This window comes from Biomphalaria glabrata, chromosome 2 (assembly GCF_947242115.1).
Source record: "Biomphalaria glabrata chromosome 2, xgBioGlab47.1, whole genome shotgun sequence".
Lineage (NCBI taxonomy): Eukaryota > Metazoa > Mollusca > Gastropoda > Planorbidae > Biomphalaria > Biomphalaria glabrata.
Window position 1 is genome coordinate 41,064,353 of NC_074712.1, and position 15,084 is coordinate 41,079,436.

At 35.8% G+C, this 15,084-nt stretch overlaps 2 protein-coding genes across 6 annotated transcripts in view; one reads left to right on the top strand and one right to left on the bottom strand.

The window, feature by feature from the left end:
• The window catches only part of LOC106054470 (MICAL-like protein 1), a 51,983-nt gene that overhangs the window by 28,323 nt on the left and 8,576 nt on the right, over positions 1-15,084 (bottom strand). The window contains exon 2 of one of the 5 annotated variants that reach the window (XM_056020565.1): positions 13,525-13,608. The exons of the other annotated variants lie outside the window; for them this stretch is intronic. The gene's annotated coding sequence lies outside the window, so the exon portion shown is untranslated. The remainder of the gene's footprint in view (positions 1-13,524; positions 13,609-15,084) is intronic. 5 annotated transcript variants of the gene reach the window in all.
• LOC129924703 (zinc finger MYM-type protein 1-like) lies at positions 1,075-5,405 on the top strand. Its single transcript, XM_056021196.1, has 3 exons — positions 1,075-1,215; positions 2,732-2,896; positions 3,800-5,405. The coding sequence occupies exons 1-3, from the start codon at positions 1,075-1,077 to the stop codon at positions 4,856-4,858; spliced, it is 1,365 nt and encodes a 454-aa protein (XP_055877171.1). The 3' UTR covers positions 4,859-5,405.

A 15,084-nucleotide genomic window follows, 5' to 3' on the forward strand; every position in this document is an offset into this window, starting at 1 on the left:
ATCGATTAATTTCATGTGTAAGGAAAGGTAGGGTTCATGTTGAGCTGGGTCATACATCAAACCATGAACACCCAAAACTATAAATAGATAAAAAATTAAAAGTGAATTTTTTTTATGATCTCAAAATACAAAAGTTAGTTTGACACTTTCCATCAATATTTGCACAAACCAATGGCTACAACTTTAGAAAATAGAATAGGCCTAAGCTAGGGGTGGGAAAATTACGGCCTGCGGGCTACATGCGGCCCGCAAGAGTGTTTTATGCGGCCCGCGGACACCTACAAAAATCATGTCTGCCCACAGAATATATATATATATACATAAATGCAATTAAATTAAAAATAAATACTTTTAAATATCTATATACATTTTGAAACTTCTGAATCTTATCACTTATGATCAAGATGCTAAATAAACATTGTTTCAGCATGTCATTCAAAAACTTTAATGTAAACGAAAATTATACTTATTGGCAATGTTTCGAACTATTCACTCAAAGACACAAACTTAGGCCAGTATTTATTCAATGCTATGAAGAACTGTGTTGAAAGTGTTGGGTTGGCTTGAAGCAAGATGGCGAGTGTAACAACTAATGCAGCCCGTGATTGGACTGATAAAAAGAGTTTTTTAAATATTTTTTTTTTAAATTAAAGAACAATATCCCAACTAAAAACTATAAAACTTGAGAGTTTGTCTAAAGCTGCATTCAATATCAAACATATTATTGACTCTATTATCTCAGTAATCAAACTTATCAGAGGTAGGGATCTTAAACACAGGCAGTTCGATACAACAGTAGTATCCGCTGGCTTAGCATGGCCAAGGTATTGAGAAGAATATGGAATCTCAAGAAAGAAATTGTTATGTTTCTTGAAGGACATTGACTGTGTCTTTGTTAGTAATATTTCTAATAAACAGTGGAAGACAGACTTCATGTTTCTCATCGGCAGCAATGTAATACGTTTTCAAACAAAGCTTATCCATTTCTCCAGGCAAACAAGTGAAAACAGATATTGTCATTTTCCTTTGCTGATGCGTGAAACTATTTCTAGTGAAAGGATTGAAAAGTGCAAGATGTCTTTCAATTCTTTGATTGAGAATTTGAAAGCAATTTTTTTGAAGTCAAGAACTTGGAACATACGTCCAAGCAAAATACGACCTAAAAGAGAAGTTCCAGTCAGTTCTTCCCTTCCAGTGTTATGGGTGCCAGAAGCTGTAATTCTACAATTCAAAATCTTCGATGTAAAACGTTCATATTATTTGAGTACACATACATCTGTGAACAAGAATACTTTTTTTTTTTTGAAAATAAACAAGTGTAAAAACAGGTCGTTGCTGACTAACTGTACATTGACAGCAGCCACAAAACGTAACTAGTATGCTAGTTCCACAGTTCCAGAACATGATGGACGAGTGCAAACAGTTAAATACTTCACATTAAGTATAACTTTACATTTGTGGTGAAATGTGATGTAAAAAGACATTTGAAATTTAAAAGATATTCGTAAAATTAGTTTCAGAAACTGCTAATTCTTGTTGTGATTACTCAAATGAAATGTAACAGTCTTAGTCTTAGTCTGCATTATATATATATATATATATATATATATATCATGGGCGTAGCCAGGGGGGGGGGGGTTTGGGGTTCAAACCCCCCCCGAAATGAAATCCCCCCCCCGGGGTCGGAATTTAGCGACTATTTTTTTGCTTTGAATTTGTTTATTTTAGGTGAGATTTTAATAATAAACTATTACTTGCCCTTAGCGCAGCCAAGAAAGGGGGGGGGGGGGGGGGACGGCAGTTTTTTATTTCGTTTTCTTCTTTTTTTAGGGGTTTAAATTTTTTAAAAATCTCAAGCAATGTCAAGCAAAAATGTTTTTAAAAAGTCTATCAGCGCAGCGGGGGGGGGGGGGGGGGTTGATGTTAAACCCTGTTACCGGCCACCAAATAGACTGGTCGATCTGCCGCCATATGATTCTTTAGGATGGCACAAAAAGGAGAAAAATGCATTAGCAGACACTTTGAAATATAAAGTGACAGTAGCTTGACTTAGACAACTTAATATTTATTTTTATAACTAGTTTTGTTGAAATTCCTACAAATAAAAAAATTTGTACACAAAACTTTGAATTATCTACCAAGTGCAAGATCTAAACCGTACTTTTAACTAGATCTATGTACCAGCGGCATCTCGGTCAACCTGGCTTTGATGTCACCAACGAGGGCAGAGGCCTGATCATTTCGCTCGTCGGCGTATCCATTTGATGCTACTCCTTCCCTCCCCTTCCTCGTTATTCTAACGATTCTATTGGGAGTATTACCAGAAAGAGGGGGGTTGGGGGGTTTGAGCTAGCAAACTTTGATACAAAGTAAGACAACAGGGGTGACAATTAGCTTGCTTTCAATAGTTAATATGAATTAACTTTTAGATACAGCTGCGAGCATCGTTTTAAACTTCCAAGAGCCAACCGTTTTGTTTGTTTGTTTGTCTTTTGGCTGATCTTTGGATTCGACAATTGTAAGTTTTGAAACATTTTTTTTTTAAATTAATGAATCATATCATTAAATTTTCAAATAACTAGTTAAATGTTAACAATACTTGCCTCTAGATTTTGTAGAAATTATGTGAAATGTAAATCTAGGAAATAAGGAATACACCATAAATTACAATATATTATAATTACAACGAACGTAAACTAATCTGCGGTATGTTTCTATTAAATGTTTTTAGTGTCAGAGCCAAGAGTCTCTTATTGTAGACATGGAAGAAAAACAGAAGAGGAAACGCGATAACAAGTCAGTTTACATGAACTACTGGAAAAGGTGGTGTGGTCAAGAAACTACAACAAAAGGATCTTCAGTTGATGAACCTAGTTCTAGCTTGCAGTCTACTACGGTAACTACAAATGAGGTCCTGACAACAATTTCGCCCTCAACTTCAGAATCAACTTCAGTTATTTCGACCACGGAGTCAGCTTCAGACTTAAAAATAACTACAAATGAGGTCCTGACAACTATTTCGCCCTCAACTTCAGAATCAACTTCAGTTATTTCGACCACGGAGTCAGCTTCAGACTTAAAAATAACTACAAATGAGGTCCTGACAACAATTTCGCCCTCAACTTCAGAATCAACTTCAGTTATTTCGACCACGGAGTTAGCTTCAGACTTAAAAACAGAGTCTATTTCATCTCCCGGCATGTCTAGATTAGACGTCGGTTTTTATTGGAACAAGGACATAAATGATTCTCTGAAAGTACAAATTTTAAAAGAACCTTGGGTTCCATCCAAAGACTACAAATTCCCAGTTTCTACAAAACGAAATTTGCGCTTTCAATTAAACTGGCTCAGTCGATTTCCTTGGATTTCATATTCAGAATACAAAAGTGGAGCATTTTGCAGAATATGCGTCATAATGGGTCGGTCATTGGAGGGCAAAGGAACCCATCAACGTTTAGGTCAACTCGTATCTGAACCTTTTAGGAAATGGAAAAACGCACTAGAGATATTTCAAGCACATGCACAATCAGAATATCACAAAAGAAACTCGTAACTAGCAGATAACTTTTTGAAAGTAATGTCCTCGGAAAGCTCGGAAGTTATTGTACTGTTAAATTCTGAAAAGAAACGACAGCAAGAAGAAAATAAGAACAAATTAACATCAATAGTAAGAGGAATAATTTTTTGTGGAAAACAAGGCATTCCTTTAAGAGGAAAATCAGACTCGGGTCGGATACAAACTTGTTCAGAATTGGATGAATCAGTCCTTAATGAAGGCAATTTTCGTGCTTTAATGTGATATGGCGCTGAATCTGGAGACAAGCTTCTTTCAGAGCATTTAGCAACTGCTTCAAAGAATGCGCTCTATACCAGTCCACAAATTCAGAATGAAATTATAGTTATTTGTGGTGAAATAATTCAGCAAGCAATAATCAAAGAAGTTAAAAATGCCCAGTTTTTTGCTGTTCTAGCAGACGAAACTACAGATATCTCAAATATGGAGCAAGTATCGCTTTGTCTCAGATATGTTGACTCTGAGAATGTTAAACAGCATAAATTGAAAGAAATGTTTTTGGAGTTTATACCCACTAATGACGTAACAGGCGTTGGTCTATCGAACTTAATTTTAAATGCTGTCAAAAGAAATGGCCTCGAGTATTGTCATGTGGTTGGACAAGGCTACGACGGAGCTGCATCAATGAGTGGACATTTTCAAGGTGCTCAGGCCTATGTTCGTAAAGAATGTCCTCTTGCTCTGTATGTACATTGTAGTGCACATTCTCTTAACCTAGCCATTGCTGACTCATGCTCACGGCCCGAAATCAGGAATTGTTTAGGTATCGTACAGTCTGTTGGTACATTCTTTAGAAATTCTGCTCAACGCACTGCGGTATTGAGGGATAACATTAATCAACTTTCAACATTGCCACCACATCATAAAAAGAATTTACTTGCCATGTGCGAAACACGATGGGTCCACAAACATGAAGCAGTACTACGTTTTAAAGAGATCTATCCGGCAATCATGGCTGCCCTAGAAGAATTGCAAGCTGTTCACAACAAAGAAACATCCAATCAAGCTGTACAGCTTCTTAATACACTCAGAACTTCTAATTTTGTGGTATGCTTAGCAGTGCTGGAAAAAGTCATGGGCTACATATTGCCACTTTCAAAACAATTACAAGCCACCAATATTGACCTCGCTAAAGCATTTTCACATGTGGACACTGTTCTCAACGCCTTGAACATTTTAAGAAGTAATGCTGAAGACGAATGTACACATATTTGTAATGCAGCTAAAGACTTGCTGGAAGAAAATGGAGGTATGCTGCAGATACCACGTATTGTTGGTAAATAAACGCATCGCTCTAATATTGCTGGGGTAGATGTCATCACTTACTACAGAATAAACATATTCATCCCATTTTTAGATCATACTATTATTCAATTAACTGAAAGATTTGCAAAGCATCGCAATTCTATTATTGGACTGTCAAATTTACTACCTCAAAATGTGGATGGAACATCAGAAACATGTTTCAGTGAATTAATAACCACTTACTCTTCAATATTACCTGAAAAAAATAAAACTGTAATTGAAGCCGAATATCAAGTTTGGAAATGTGCAATGGCTTCCAACAAAACATTCAAATCTGCTTTAGAATGTCTAAATATGTGTGACAAAAATTTACATCCAAATATGTATATCCTACTTCAAATTTTGGCTACTATACCAGTATCAACTGCTACTCCAGAGAGGACATTTTCTAGTCTTCGAAGACTTAAAAATTATCTAAGAAACTCTACTTCTGAAAACAGACTAAACGGACTGGCTTTGATGAACATTCATTATAATGTACATTTAGATGCCAAACATATTGTAGATATATTTGCAATGAAAAACCGAAAAATTTTGTTATAAATAATATAAAAGTTTAGATCTAGATTGTGTTTTTCATTTTATAATATTTCTACCCCCTAATCCGAAACATCATGGCTACGTTCATGAAATGTGTGCATGTGTGTGTGTGTGCAAAAAAAAATTCCCCCAAACTCCCCCCCCCCCGAAAAAAATCCTGGCTACACCCATGATATATATATATATTAATTTTTTTTTCGCAAGTTCGGGGGAGACCCCCCCCCCAAACCCCCCCCCGAAAAAAATTCCTGGCTACGCCCATGATATATATATATATATATATATATATATATATATATATATATATATATATATATATATATATATATATATATATATATATATTATAAACCTGGTGGTGGCACAAATGGGGGTAGTGGAGTGTGTGTAGTCAGCCGACGCAAATCGCCAGAGGCCAGCGCTAGACGAGCGGTCAACCGTGACGAGTTACGACGGTCAGCCGAGTCGAGTGTCAACAGGACGGTTCGGGAAGGATCGCCGTCGTGAACAGAGCTCAGGAGCGTCACGAGAGTTGTAGTCATCTGACCACCTAGAAACGTCGAGCGGCGTTCTGTCCGTTTCGAGAAGGCCAGTAGGGACTCTATATAAGAGCGGAGGTGACGCAGTCAAGACGGTTCAGAGCCCGGTTCACTACAGTCCGGTCGACTACAGCACAGTTCAGCGGTGTGGTTCTGTACGGAGCATTACGACGGTTCAGTGCGGAGTACTGTCAAGTACAGTTGAGACGACTGGCGTCTTGATCTTGGTCTGCGATCGAGTCCGACACAACGAGCCTAGTGTGTGAAGTCAGTCCTGAACTGTTGAACCAAGTGCAAGCCCGGAACGAGACGGAGAGGCCAGTGCAAGAGTTGATACGGCGGAACGGTGTTATCGGAGAGATATTTGTACAGTGTACGTGTTGCCAATTGTACAGTATTGGCTGTTATTTATTCAACTATTAAAGTGTTACGTTACTTTGGAGCCCTGAGTTGTCAAGTTCTTTAAGTTGGTGGTGTATGGTGCAGTTTGCAGAGAGCCTGGATAGTGAGATTCGTAACAATATATATATATATATATACACATACATATATATACACATACATATATATGTGTGTGTGTGTGTGTGTGTGCGATATGCGGCCCTCCATACCCAAAGTTTTTTAATGCGGCCCTAGATAGAAAAAGGTTGCCGGCCCTCGATAGAAAAAGGTTGCCCACCCCTGGCCTAAGCAATTAAACTAGATATTGCCATCGGAAATGAAAAGAAATAGCAAATAATTATTATTTTTTTTTTTGCATACTTGAAAATTGTATTTGACAAGCATACAGTCTCAAGATACTTAGGTCTAGTCGGAAACGTGCCTAAGTTATTAGAGACACCTCCGTAGCTCTGATAGTAATCTGAATTAGAAACAAAATAAAAGAGACACGAAGACTAAGTTATTAGAGACACCTCCGTAGCTCTGATAGTAATCTGAATTAGAAACAAAATAAAAGAGATACGAAGACTAAGTTATTAGAGACACCTCCGTAGCTCTGATAGTAATCTGAACTAGAAACAAAATAAAAGAGACACGAAGACTAAGTTATTAGAGACACCTCCGTAGCTCTGATAGTAATCTGAATTAGAAACAAAATAAAAGAGACACGAAGACTAAGTTATTAGAGACACCTCCGTAGCTCTGATAGTAATCTGAACTAGAAACAAAATAAAAGAGACACGAAGACTAAGTTATTAGAGACACCTCCGTAGCTCTGATAGTAATCTGAACTAGAAACAAAATAAAAGAGACACGAAGACTAAGTTATTAGAGACACCTCCGTAGCTCTGATAGTAATCTGAATTAGAAACAAAATAAAAGAGACACGAAGACTAAGTTATTAGAGACACCTCCGTAGCTCTGATAGTAATCTGAACTAGAAACAAAATAAAAGAGACACGAAGACTAAGTTATTAGAGACACCTCCGTAGCTCTGATAGTAATCTGAACTAGAAACAAAATAAAAGAGACACGAAGACTAAGTTATTAGAGACACCTCCGTAGCTCTGATAGTAATCTGAATTAGAAACAAAATAAAAGAGACACGAAGACTAAGTTATTAGAGACACCTCCGTAGCTCTGATAGTAATCTGAACTAGAAACAAAATAAAAGAGACACGAAGACTAAGTTATTAGAGACACCTCCGTAGCTCTGATAGTAATCTGAACTAGAAACAAAATAAAAGAGACACGAAGACTAAGTTATTAGAGACACCTCCGTAGCTCTGATAGTAATCTGAACTAGAAACAAAATAAAAGAGACACGAAGACTAAGTTATTAGAGACACCTCCGTAGCTCTGATAGTAATCTGAACTAGAAACAAAATAAAAGAGACACGAAGACTAAGTTATTAGAGACACCTCCGTAGCTCTGATAGTAATCTGAACTAGAAACAAAATAAAAGAGACACGAAGACTAAGTTATTAGAGACACCTCCGTAGCTCTGATAGTAATCTGAACTAGAAACAAAATAAAAGAGACACGAAGACTAAGTTATTAGAGACACCTCCGTAGCTCTGATAGTAATCTGAATTAGAAACAAAATAAAAGAGACGCGAAGACTAAGTTATTAGAGACACCTCCGTAGCTCTGATAGTAATCTGAATTAGAAACAAAATAAAAGAGACACGAAGACTAAGTTATTAGAGACACCTCCGTAGCTCTGATAGTAATCTGAACTAGAAACAAAATAAAAGAGACACGAAGACTAAGTTATTAGAGACACCTCCGTAGCTCTGATAGTAATCTGAATTAGAAACAAAATAAAAGAGACACGAAGACTAAGTTATTAGAGACACCTCCGTAGCTCTGATAGTAATCTGAACTAGAAACAAAATAAAAGAGACACGAAGACTAAGTTATTAGAGACACCTCCGTAGCTCTGATAGTAATCTGAACTAGAAACAACATAAAAGAGACACGAAGACTAAGTTATTAGAGACACCTCCGTAGCTCTGATAGTAATCTGAACTAGAAACAAAATAAAAGAGACACGAAGACTAAGTTATTAGAGACACCTCCGTAGCTCTGATAGTAATCTGAACTAGAAACAAAATAAAAGAGACACGAAGACTAAGTTATTAGAGACACCTCCGTAGCTCTGATAGTAATCTGAACTAGAAACAAAATAAAAGAGACACGAAGACTAAGTTATTAGAGACACCTCCGTAGCTCTGATAGTAATCTGAACTAGAAACAAAATAAAAGAGACACGAAGACTAAGTTATTAGAGACACCTCCGTAGCTCTCATAGTAATCTGAACTAGAAACAAAATAAAAGAGACACGAAGACTAAGTTATTAGAGACACCTCCGTAGCTCTCATAGTAATCTGAACTAGAAACAAAATAAAAGAGACACGAAGACTAAGTTATTAGAGACACCTCCGTAGCTCTCATAGTAATCTGAATTAGAAACAAAATAAAAGAGACACGAAGACTAAGTTATTAGAGACACCTCCGTAGCTCTGATAGTAATCTGAACTAGAAACAAAATAAAAGAGACACGAAGACTAAGTTATTAGAGACACCTCCGTAGCTCTGATAGTAATCTGAACTAGAAACAAAATAAAAGAGACACGAAGACTAAGTTATTAGAGACACCTCCGTAGCTCTGATAGTAATCTGAACTAGAAACAAAATAAAAGAGACACGAAGACTAAGTTATTAGAGACACCTCCGTAGCTCTGATAGTAATCTGAACTAGAAACAAAATAAAAGAGACACGAAGACTAAGTTATTAGAGACACCTCCGTAGCTCTCATAGTAATCTGAATTAGAAACAAAATAAAAGAGACACGAAGACTAAGTTATTAGAGACACCTCCGTAGCTCTGATAGTAATCTGAACTAGAAACAAAATAAAAGAGACACGAAGACTAAGTTATTAGAGACACCTCCGTAGCTCTGATAGTAATCTGAACTAGAAACAAAATAAAAGAGACACGAAGACTAAGTTATTAGAGACACCTCCGTAGCTCTGATAGTAATCTGAACTAGAAACAAAATAAAAGAGACACGAAGACTAAGTTTAAATCTATACAAGATATTGTGTATTACCTTAATTAATAAGAATATACTTTACATTGTCTTCTAAGATCAAATGTAGTGAAGGCGGTCTAAATAAACAAAGGATTGGTATCTATTACTACAATCAGTTCATCGCCCCACTAACTTCACCACAATGCCACGCGTGCCGCCACAAATCATATGTACACAAAAGAGTCTCTCAGACCATGAGGATTGCTGTCCGTTGGCCTATCACAACAAAAGCCCCAATCGTTTTGTTGCCCAAAGTCCACTGTAAACAAATTCATTGGGTCACACAGGGACTGAACTACGTTTCGCCACTCTCCCCAGCATTGAGCAGTTGAAGAGGCTGGATCAGTAGAGAAGATAACATTATGAACGATGTAAACAGCACAAACGAAACATGTCCATCGACAGCATAGTCAAATGTGGCGGATAACAAACAAGGAAAGTCATTTGGACGCCCCACCAACCTTTTTTTTTCAAGCGAATTTTTTTTTTAAATGTAGGTTTTAAAACCATATAGTTTTTAAAGCATCACAATCAACGCATGGCCATGGACGGAGCAAGGGCGGAGCCAAGAACTTATGAAAAGGGGAACGATGTGCTTGTGGGTGTGGATTTGCATAAATATTTATTCCTAACTCACTTATTAAACTGTTGCTTTTTCATTCATTCCTAACTCACTTATTAAACTGTTGCTTTTTCATTCATTCCTAACTCACTTATTAAACTGTTGCTTTTTCATTCATTCCTAACTCACTTATTAAACTGTTGCTTTTTCATTCATTCCTAACTCACTTATTAAACTGTTGCTTTTTCATTCATTCCTAACTCACTTATTAAACTGTTGCTTTTTCATTCATTCCTAACTCACTTATTACACTGTTGCTTTTTCATTCATTCCTAACTCACTTATTACACTGTTGCTTTTTCATTCATTCCTAACTCACTTATTACACTGTTGCTTTTTCATTCATTCCTAACTCACTTATTACACTGTTGCTTTTTCATTCATTCCTAACTCGCTTATTAAACTGTTGCTTTTTCATTCACTCCTAACTCACTTATTAAACTGTTGCTTTTTCATTCATTCCTAACTCACTTATTACACTGTTGCTTTTTCATTCATTCCTAACTCACTTATTACACTGTTGCTTTTTCATTCACTCCTAACTCACTTATTAAACTGTTGCTTTTTCATTCATTCCTAACTCACTTATTACACTGTTGCTTTTTCATTCATTCCTAACTCAGTTATTAAACTGTTGCTTTTTCATTCATTCCTAACTCACTTATTACACTGTTGCTTTTTCATTCATTCCTAACTCACTTATTACACTGTTGCTTTTTCATTCATTCCTAACTCACTTATTACACTGTTGCTTTTTCATTCATTCCTAACTCACTTATTACACTGTTGCTTTTTCATTCACTCCTAACTCACTTATTAAACTGTTGCTTTTTCATTCACTCCTAACTCACTTATTAAACTGTTGCTTTTTCATTCACTCCTAACTCACTTATTACACTGTTGCTTTTTCAGTGTTTTTTTTTTAACTGATAATGAAAACAAAAATATGAAATCCCATGCTCTTATTTCAAAAGAACTTTTTTTTAAAGTAATAGAAATCTAATTTAAACCTACAACTATTTAAAGTTGTGCATAGCTTTTGGTCATACAAAATAACGGACCCATATGGACCGACTATGAGTTTGTGTTATGAAATGAAACACACTCTGTTATCTTGTTTAAAAATTTAAATTATATTTCTAAAATAAAACTAATTAGACGTATTTTTTTAAATGTTTCTTTCATTGACACTTTATCAAATTCGTTTGTCCACAAAAACTATTTGTAAGGATAGAACTATTGCAGTTGTATGTTTTCTATGTTTATTGTAACGATAGAACTATTGCAGTTGTATGTTTTCTATATTTATTGTAGCGGTAGAACTATTGCAGTTGTATGTTTTCTATGTTTATTGTAACGATAGAACTATTGCAGTTGTATGTTTTCTATGTTTATTGTAACGATAGAACTATTGCAGTTGTATGTTTTCTATGTTTATTGTAACGGTAGAACTATTGCAGTTGTATGTTTTCTATGTTTATTGTAACGATAGAACTATTGCAGTTGTATGTTTTCTATATTTATTGTAGCGGTAGAACTATTGCAGTTGTATGTTTTCTATGTTTATTGTAACGATAGAACTATTGCAGTTGTATGTTTTCTATATTTATTGTAACGATAGAACTATTGCAGTTGTATGTTTTCTATATTTATTGTAACGATAGAACTATTGCAGTTGTATGTTTTCTATGTTTATTGTAACGATAGAACTATTGCAGTTGTATGTTTTCTATGTTTATTGTAACAATAGAACTATTGCAGTTGTATATTTTACTATGTTTATTTACCATTCATACTAGTACTGCTGTGTTAATAGGAGATGGACTTGTATTCAGATTCACGACTTCGTAAAAGAAAAACAAGATTACAAAGAGAGTTTGTGTGATAACACAGAGGTGAATTCACCTATGGACCAGCAATACTCATGCCATGGTCTTGTTTTTATCGTTTAAAGTAATAAAATTTCAAAAAACTACTTGGCATTATTTTTCACTTAAAAGCAAACGGGACAACACTTCAATAATACGACTACCGCGACTTCGTAAAAGAAAAAAAACAAACAAATGACCTTTTTTTTTATCAATGCCTTAATCAACTAAAATGTCATTGTTTGTTTATATGAATCAACCCAATTAAGGCCGGGTTTAAAAAAACGTTCAAGTAAATAGCAATTGGTTTCAGATAAGCCGCTCAATAATCACGTGATACCGACAAATGACCGATGGTTGCGTCTCTTCTGCTGATGAAGTTGTCCATCATTGACATTTCACTAGTATTTACCTAGAGTCTATTCTATAGAATGGAGCGTATGATTAATCTTCTAATGACAACTCCCAGGCAGAGAAAGAGAGAGAGAGAGAGAAAGTCGTCAGTCAAGTACAAGTATAATCTACACATTGAATGCATGCACTTAAGAATTTAAAAAAAAAAGAATAAAAAATTGCCATGAATTTTTATTTAATTCCAAGCCTACAATAAAAAGATGCACACAATTTAACAAGTAACATACATTAAAAAAAAAAAAAAGCAAAAATTCCTCCTTTCTAAAGCTGAGCCTGCTGTATCGTTTCTCATTCTGTTTATTACTGTAATGCTTCAATATTGCATCAAGTCTTATTAATGAGCTTGCACAAACAAGTTCTTCTGTTACAGTCCAGCTCATTTGTATAGAAAATTGTACAAGTACGTCTGGTTATTTATTCAACTCTTTACTGAATAAAAAACAACAACACAAAATTTGAATAGTTTGAGGGAATACCCGCTGAAGCGTACTATAGATGATAAGAAACATTTGAGTCAAGTGCGGAAATACCCTCTGAAAATAGCCTAATTTATTTTAAAGATGGATTTTATTTGAAAAAATGATAGTCAAACAGGAGTTTCCACTGTGTGCCCAATTCGCTAGTATTTTTTTTTTCTCAAACATATAAATAAACTGTCAAATTTGTAGGAAAATTGTAAGAACCGTTTTCGAAATCTGTGTCCATGTTGAAGAGTTTGAAAACTGATAAGAGGAATGGTAAAACAAAAATCTACAAAAAATCTAATACCTACAAGTAGAGGAAGACAAATATCAAAGAACGTGGCGACGCAGTGTACTAGATGAAGCCGAGAGGACAGGAAAGAGCTGGGAAGCCATTTAAAAACAAAACAAAACACGAACAAGAGACCGTGGAGAGTGGCGTGTTTTTACTGAGGCCCTATGTTCCACGAGGAACGCAAAGGAAAGATGATGATAAAAACAAAAACCTGATCACCTCGATGCAATGGCCTCCATTTCTTTCCACACAAAAAATCGATACAATACAAATTTGATATACAATAGCTGCACAGTATAACCACACACACACACACACACACCGCGCACACTTAGGACACAATATCACACGCGCAGCATACTTACATGCAGTCCTTTTCACTTTGGCAATAGGAAATTGCAAAACTGGCGACTGATAGCCTACAACATGACTTCAATCAGCTGTATACACTAAATAATAGATTCAAAATAAACTATAAGTATCAAGATCTCGTCAAAGTATTAAAACAAAAAGCACGCCCGAAGAAAGGCGTGTAATTGGTGCTCATCCATAGAGACATACCCTTTGTTTTTATCGAAATCGTATACTTTTCCGAACGCAGCCTAACGTCAAAGCCAACTAAATAGATCTGTCTCAACCCAGCCAGACAACATATTAAGTGTGCTGACATTATAAATAATGACTTCCTCCGTTGCGACCAATTTTCACATCACACCACCCTTGTCTAAATTGTACATTCCCAACAGATGGCGCTCATTGACAAACAACAATGTTATAATAATGGAGTGGAAGTTTTCAAAGATAAAGAAGACTTCCCCTGCTAAAGAAAAAAAGTTGGACTTTGAGACCTTTTTTTATGAATATTCGTTAAAACCTAAGAGAACAAATTTGTCGAGACTTAGATAATAAGAAATTCCCAAGAGGAGTTTTCTTTGAAGAAACCCAGAACTAATGATAAAGGGGATTGAAAAAATTATTTTCTTCTTTAAACTAGTTCCTATGTGTTCACATGAATGCAAACCTTTGACCTAAGTCTTAAAGTCATTGCATGAACATCTTCCAAGATGAGAAAACGTGACCCAGTAGAATCAAGTCAGAGACAACGTTCTATTGGCCTCCCATTTGGAATAGATCTGGTACTTCAATAGAGACACGGACAAGAGAGGAGTTTATGCTTTCTAGTACTCACGTGTAGCCTAAGCGTTTAGGAATAGAGTTGGGATATGTGCGTCTCTTTTGGGATATCACATTTCTTATATGAATACGCGTTGAAGGTTGTTTTAACATCATGTCATAAGTTATAAAACCAAACATTTTATTTAGTTGCGTTTTAGTTTGTCCGCTCCTGCTTGTACATTTTGAAAAGTTTGGACATCCTTAAGAGATTTGTAAAACAAAGAATTTTCATGGTATATATAAATGTATATTCGGCTATTATCTAGTACCGATGGCTACCAACTAATTACCACAAGTTTGAATGCGATCAAACACATTAAACCGCCAAAACGTCACGCTCATTCACCTTAAATTGAACTATTCCGGTGAGGCATGAACGATGTCAAATGTACGTTTGACACAAACATCAGGCAGAATGATGAACATAAACAATGTCAGGTTGTAGTGTAGTATTGAGGAGGTATTAGAAGTGTATATGTCAACAAAAGGACACGAGGAGCGGTAGTCTCTCCCACTGGACAGACAAAGAGGACCACTACAAATCCCCAAGTGTAAGTGTCCTGCAGTACAAGTATGCCATTCAAACACTTGTAGTCGACACTTTTAGACATTCTAAAACAAAAAAGTCATACACAATTAGACCATTTGCCAAAGTGGCCACCAGAGACTCAAACTAGTTTGAACGAGAAATAAAAGAACACATTCAAGTTTGTAGTATGTCACTATCGTGAGGCCATGTATTAATTAGG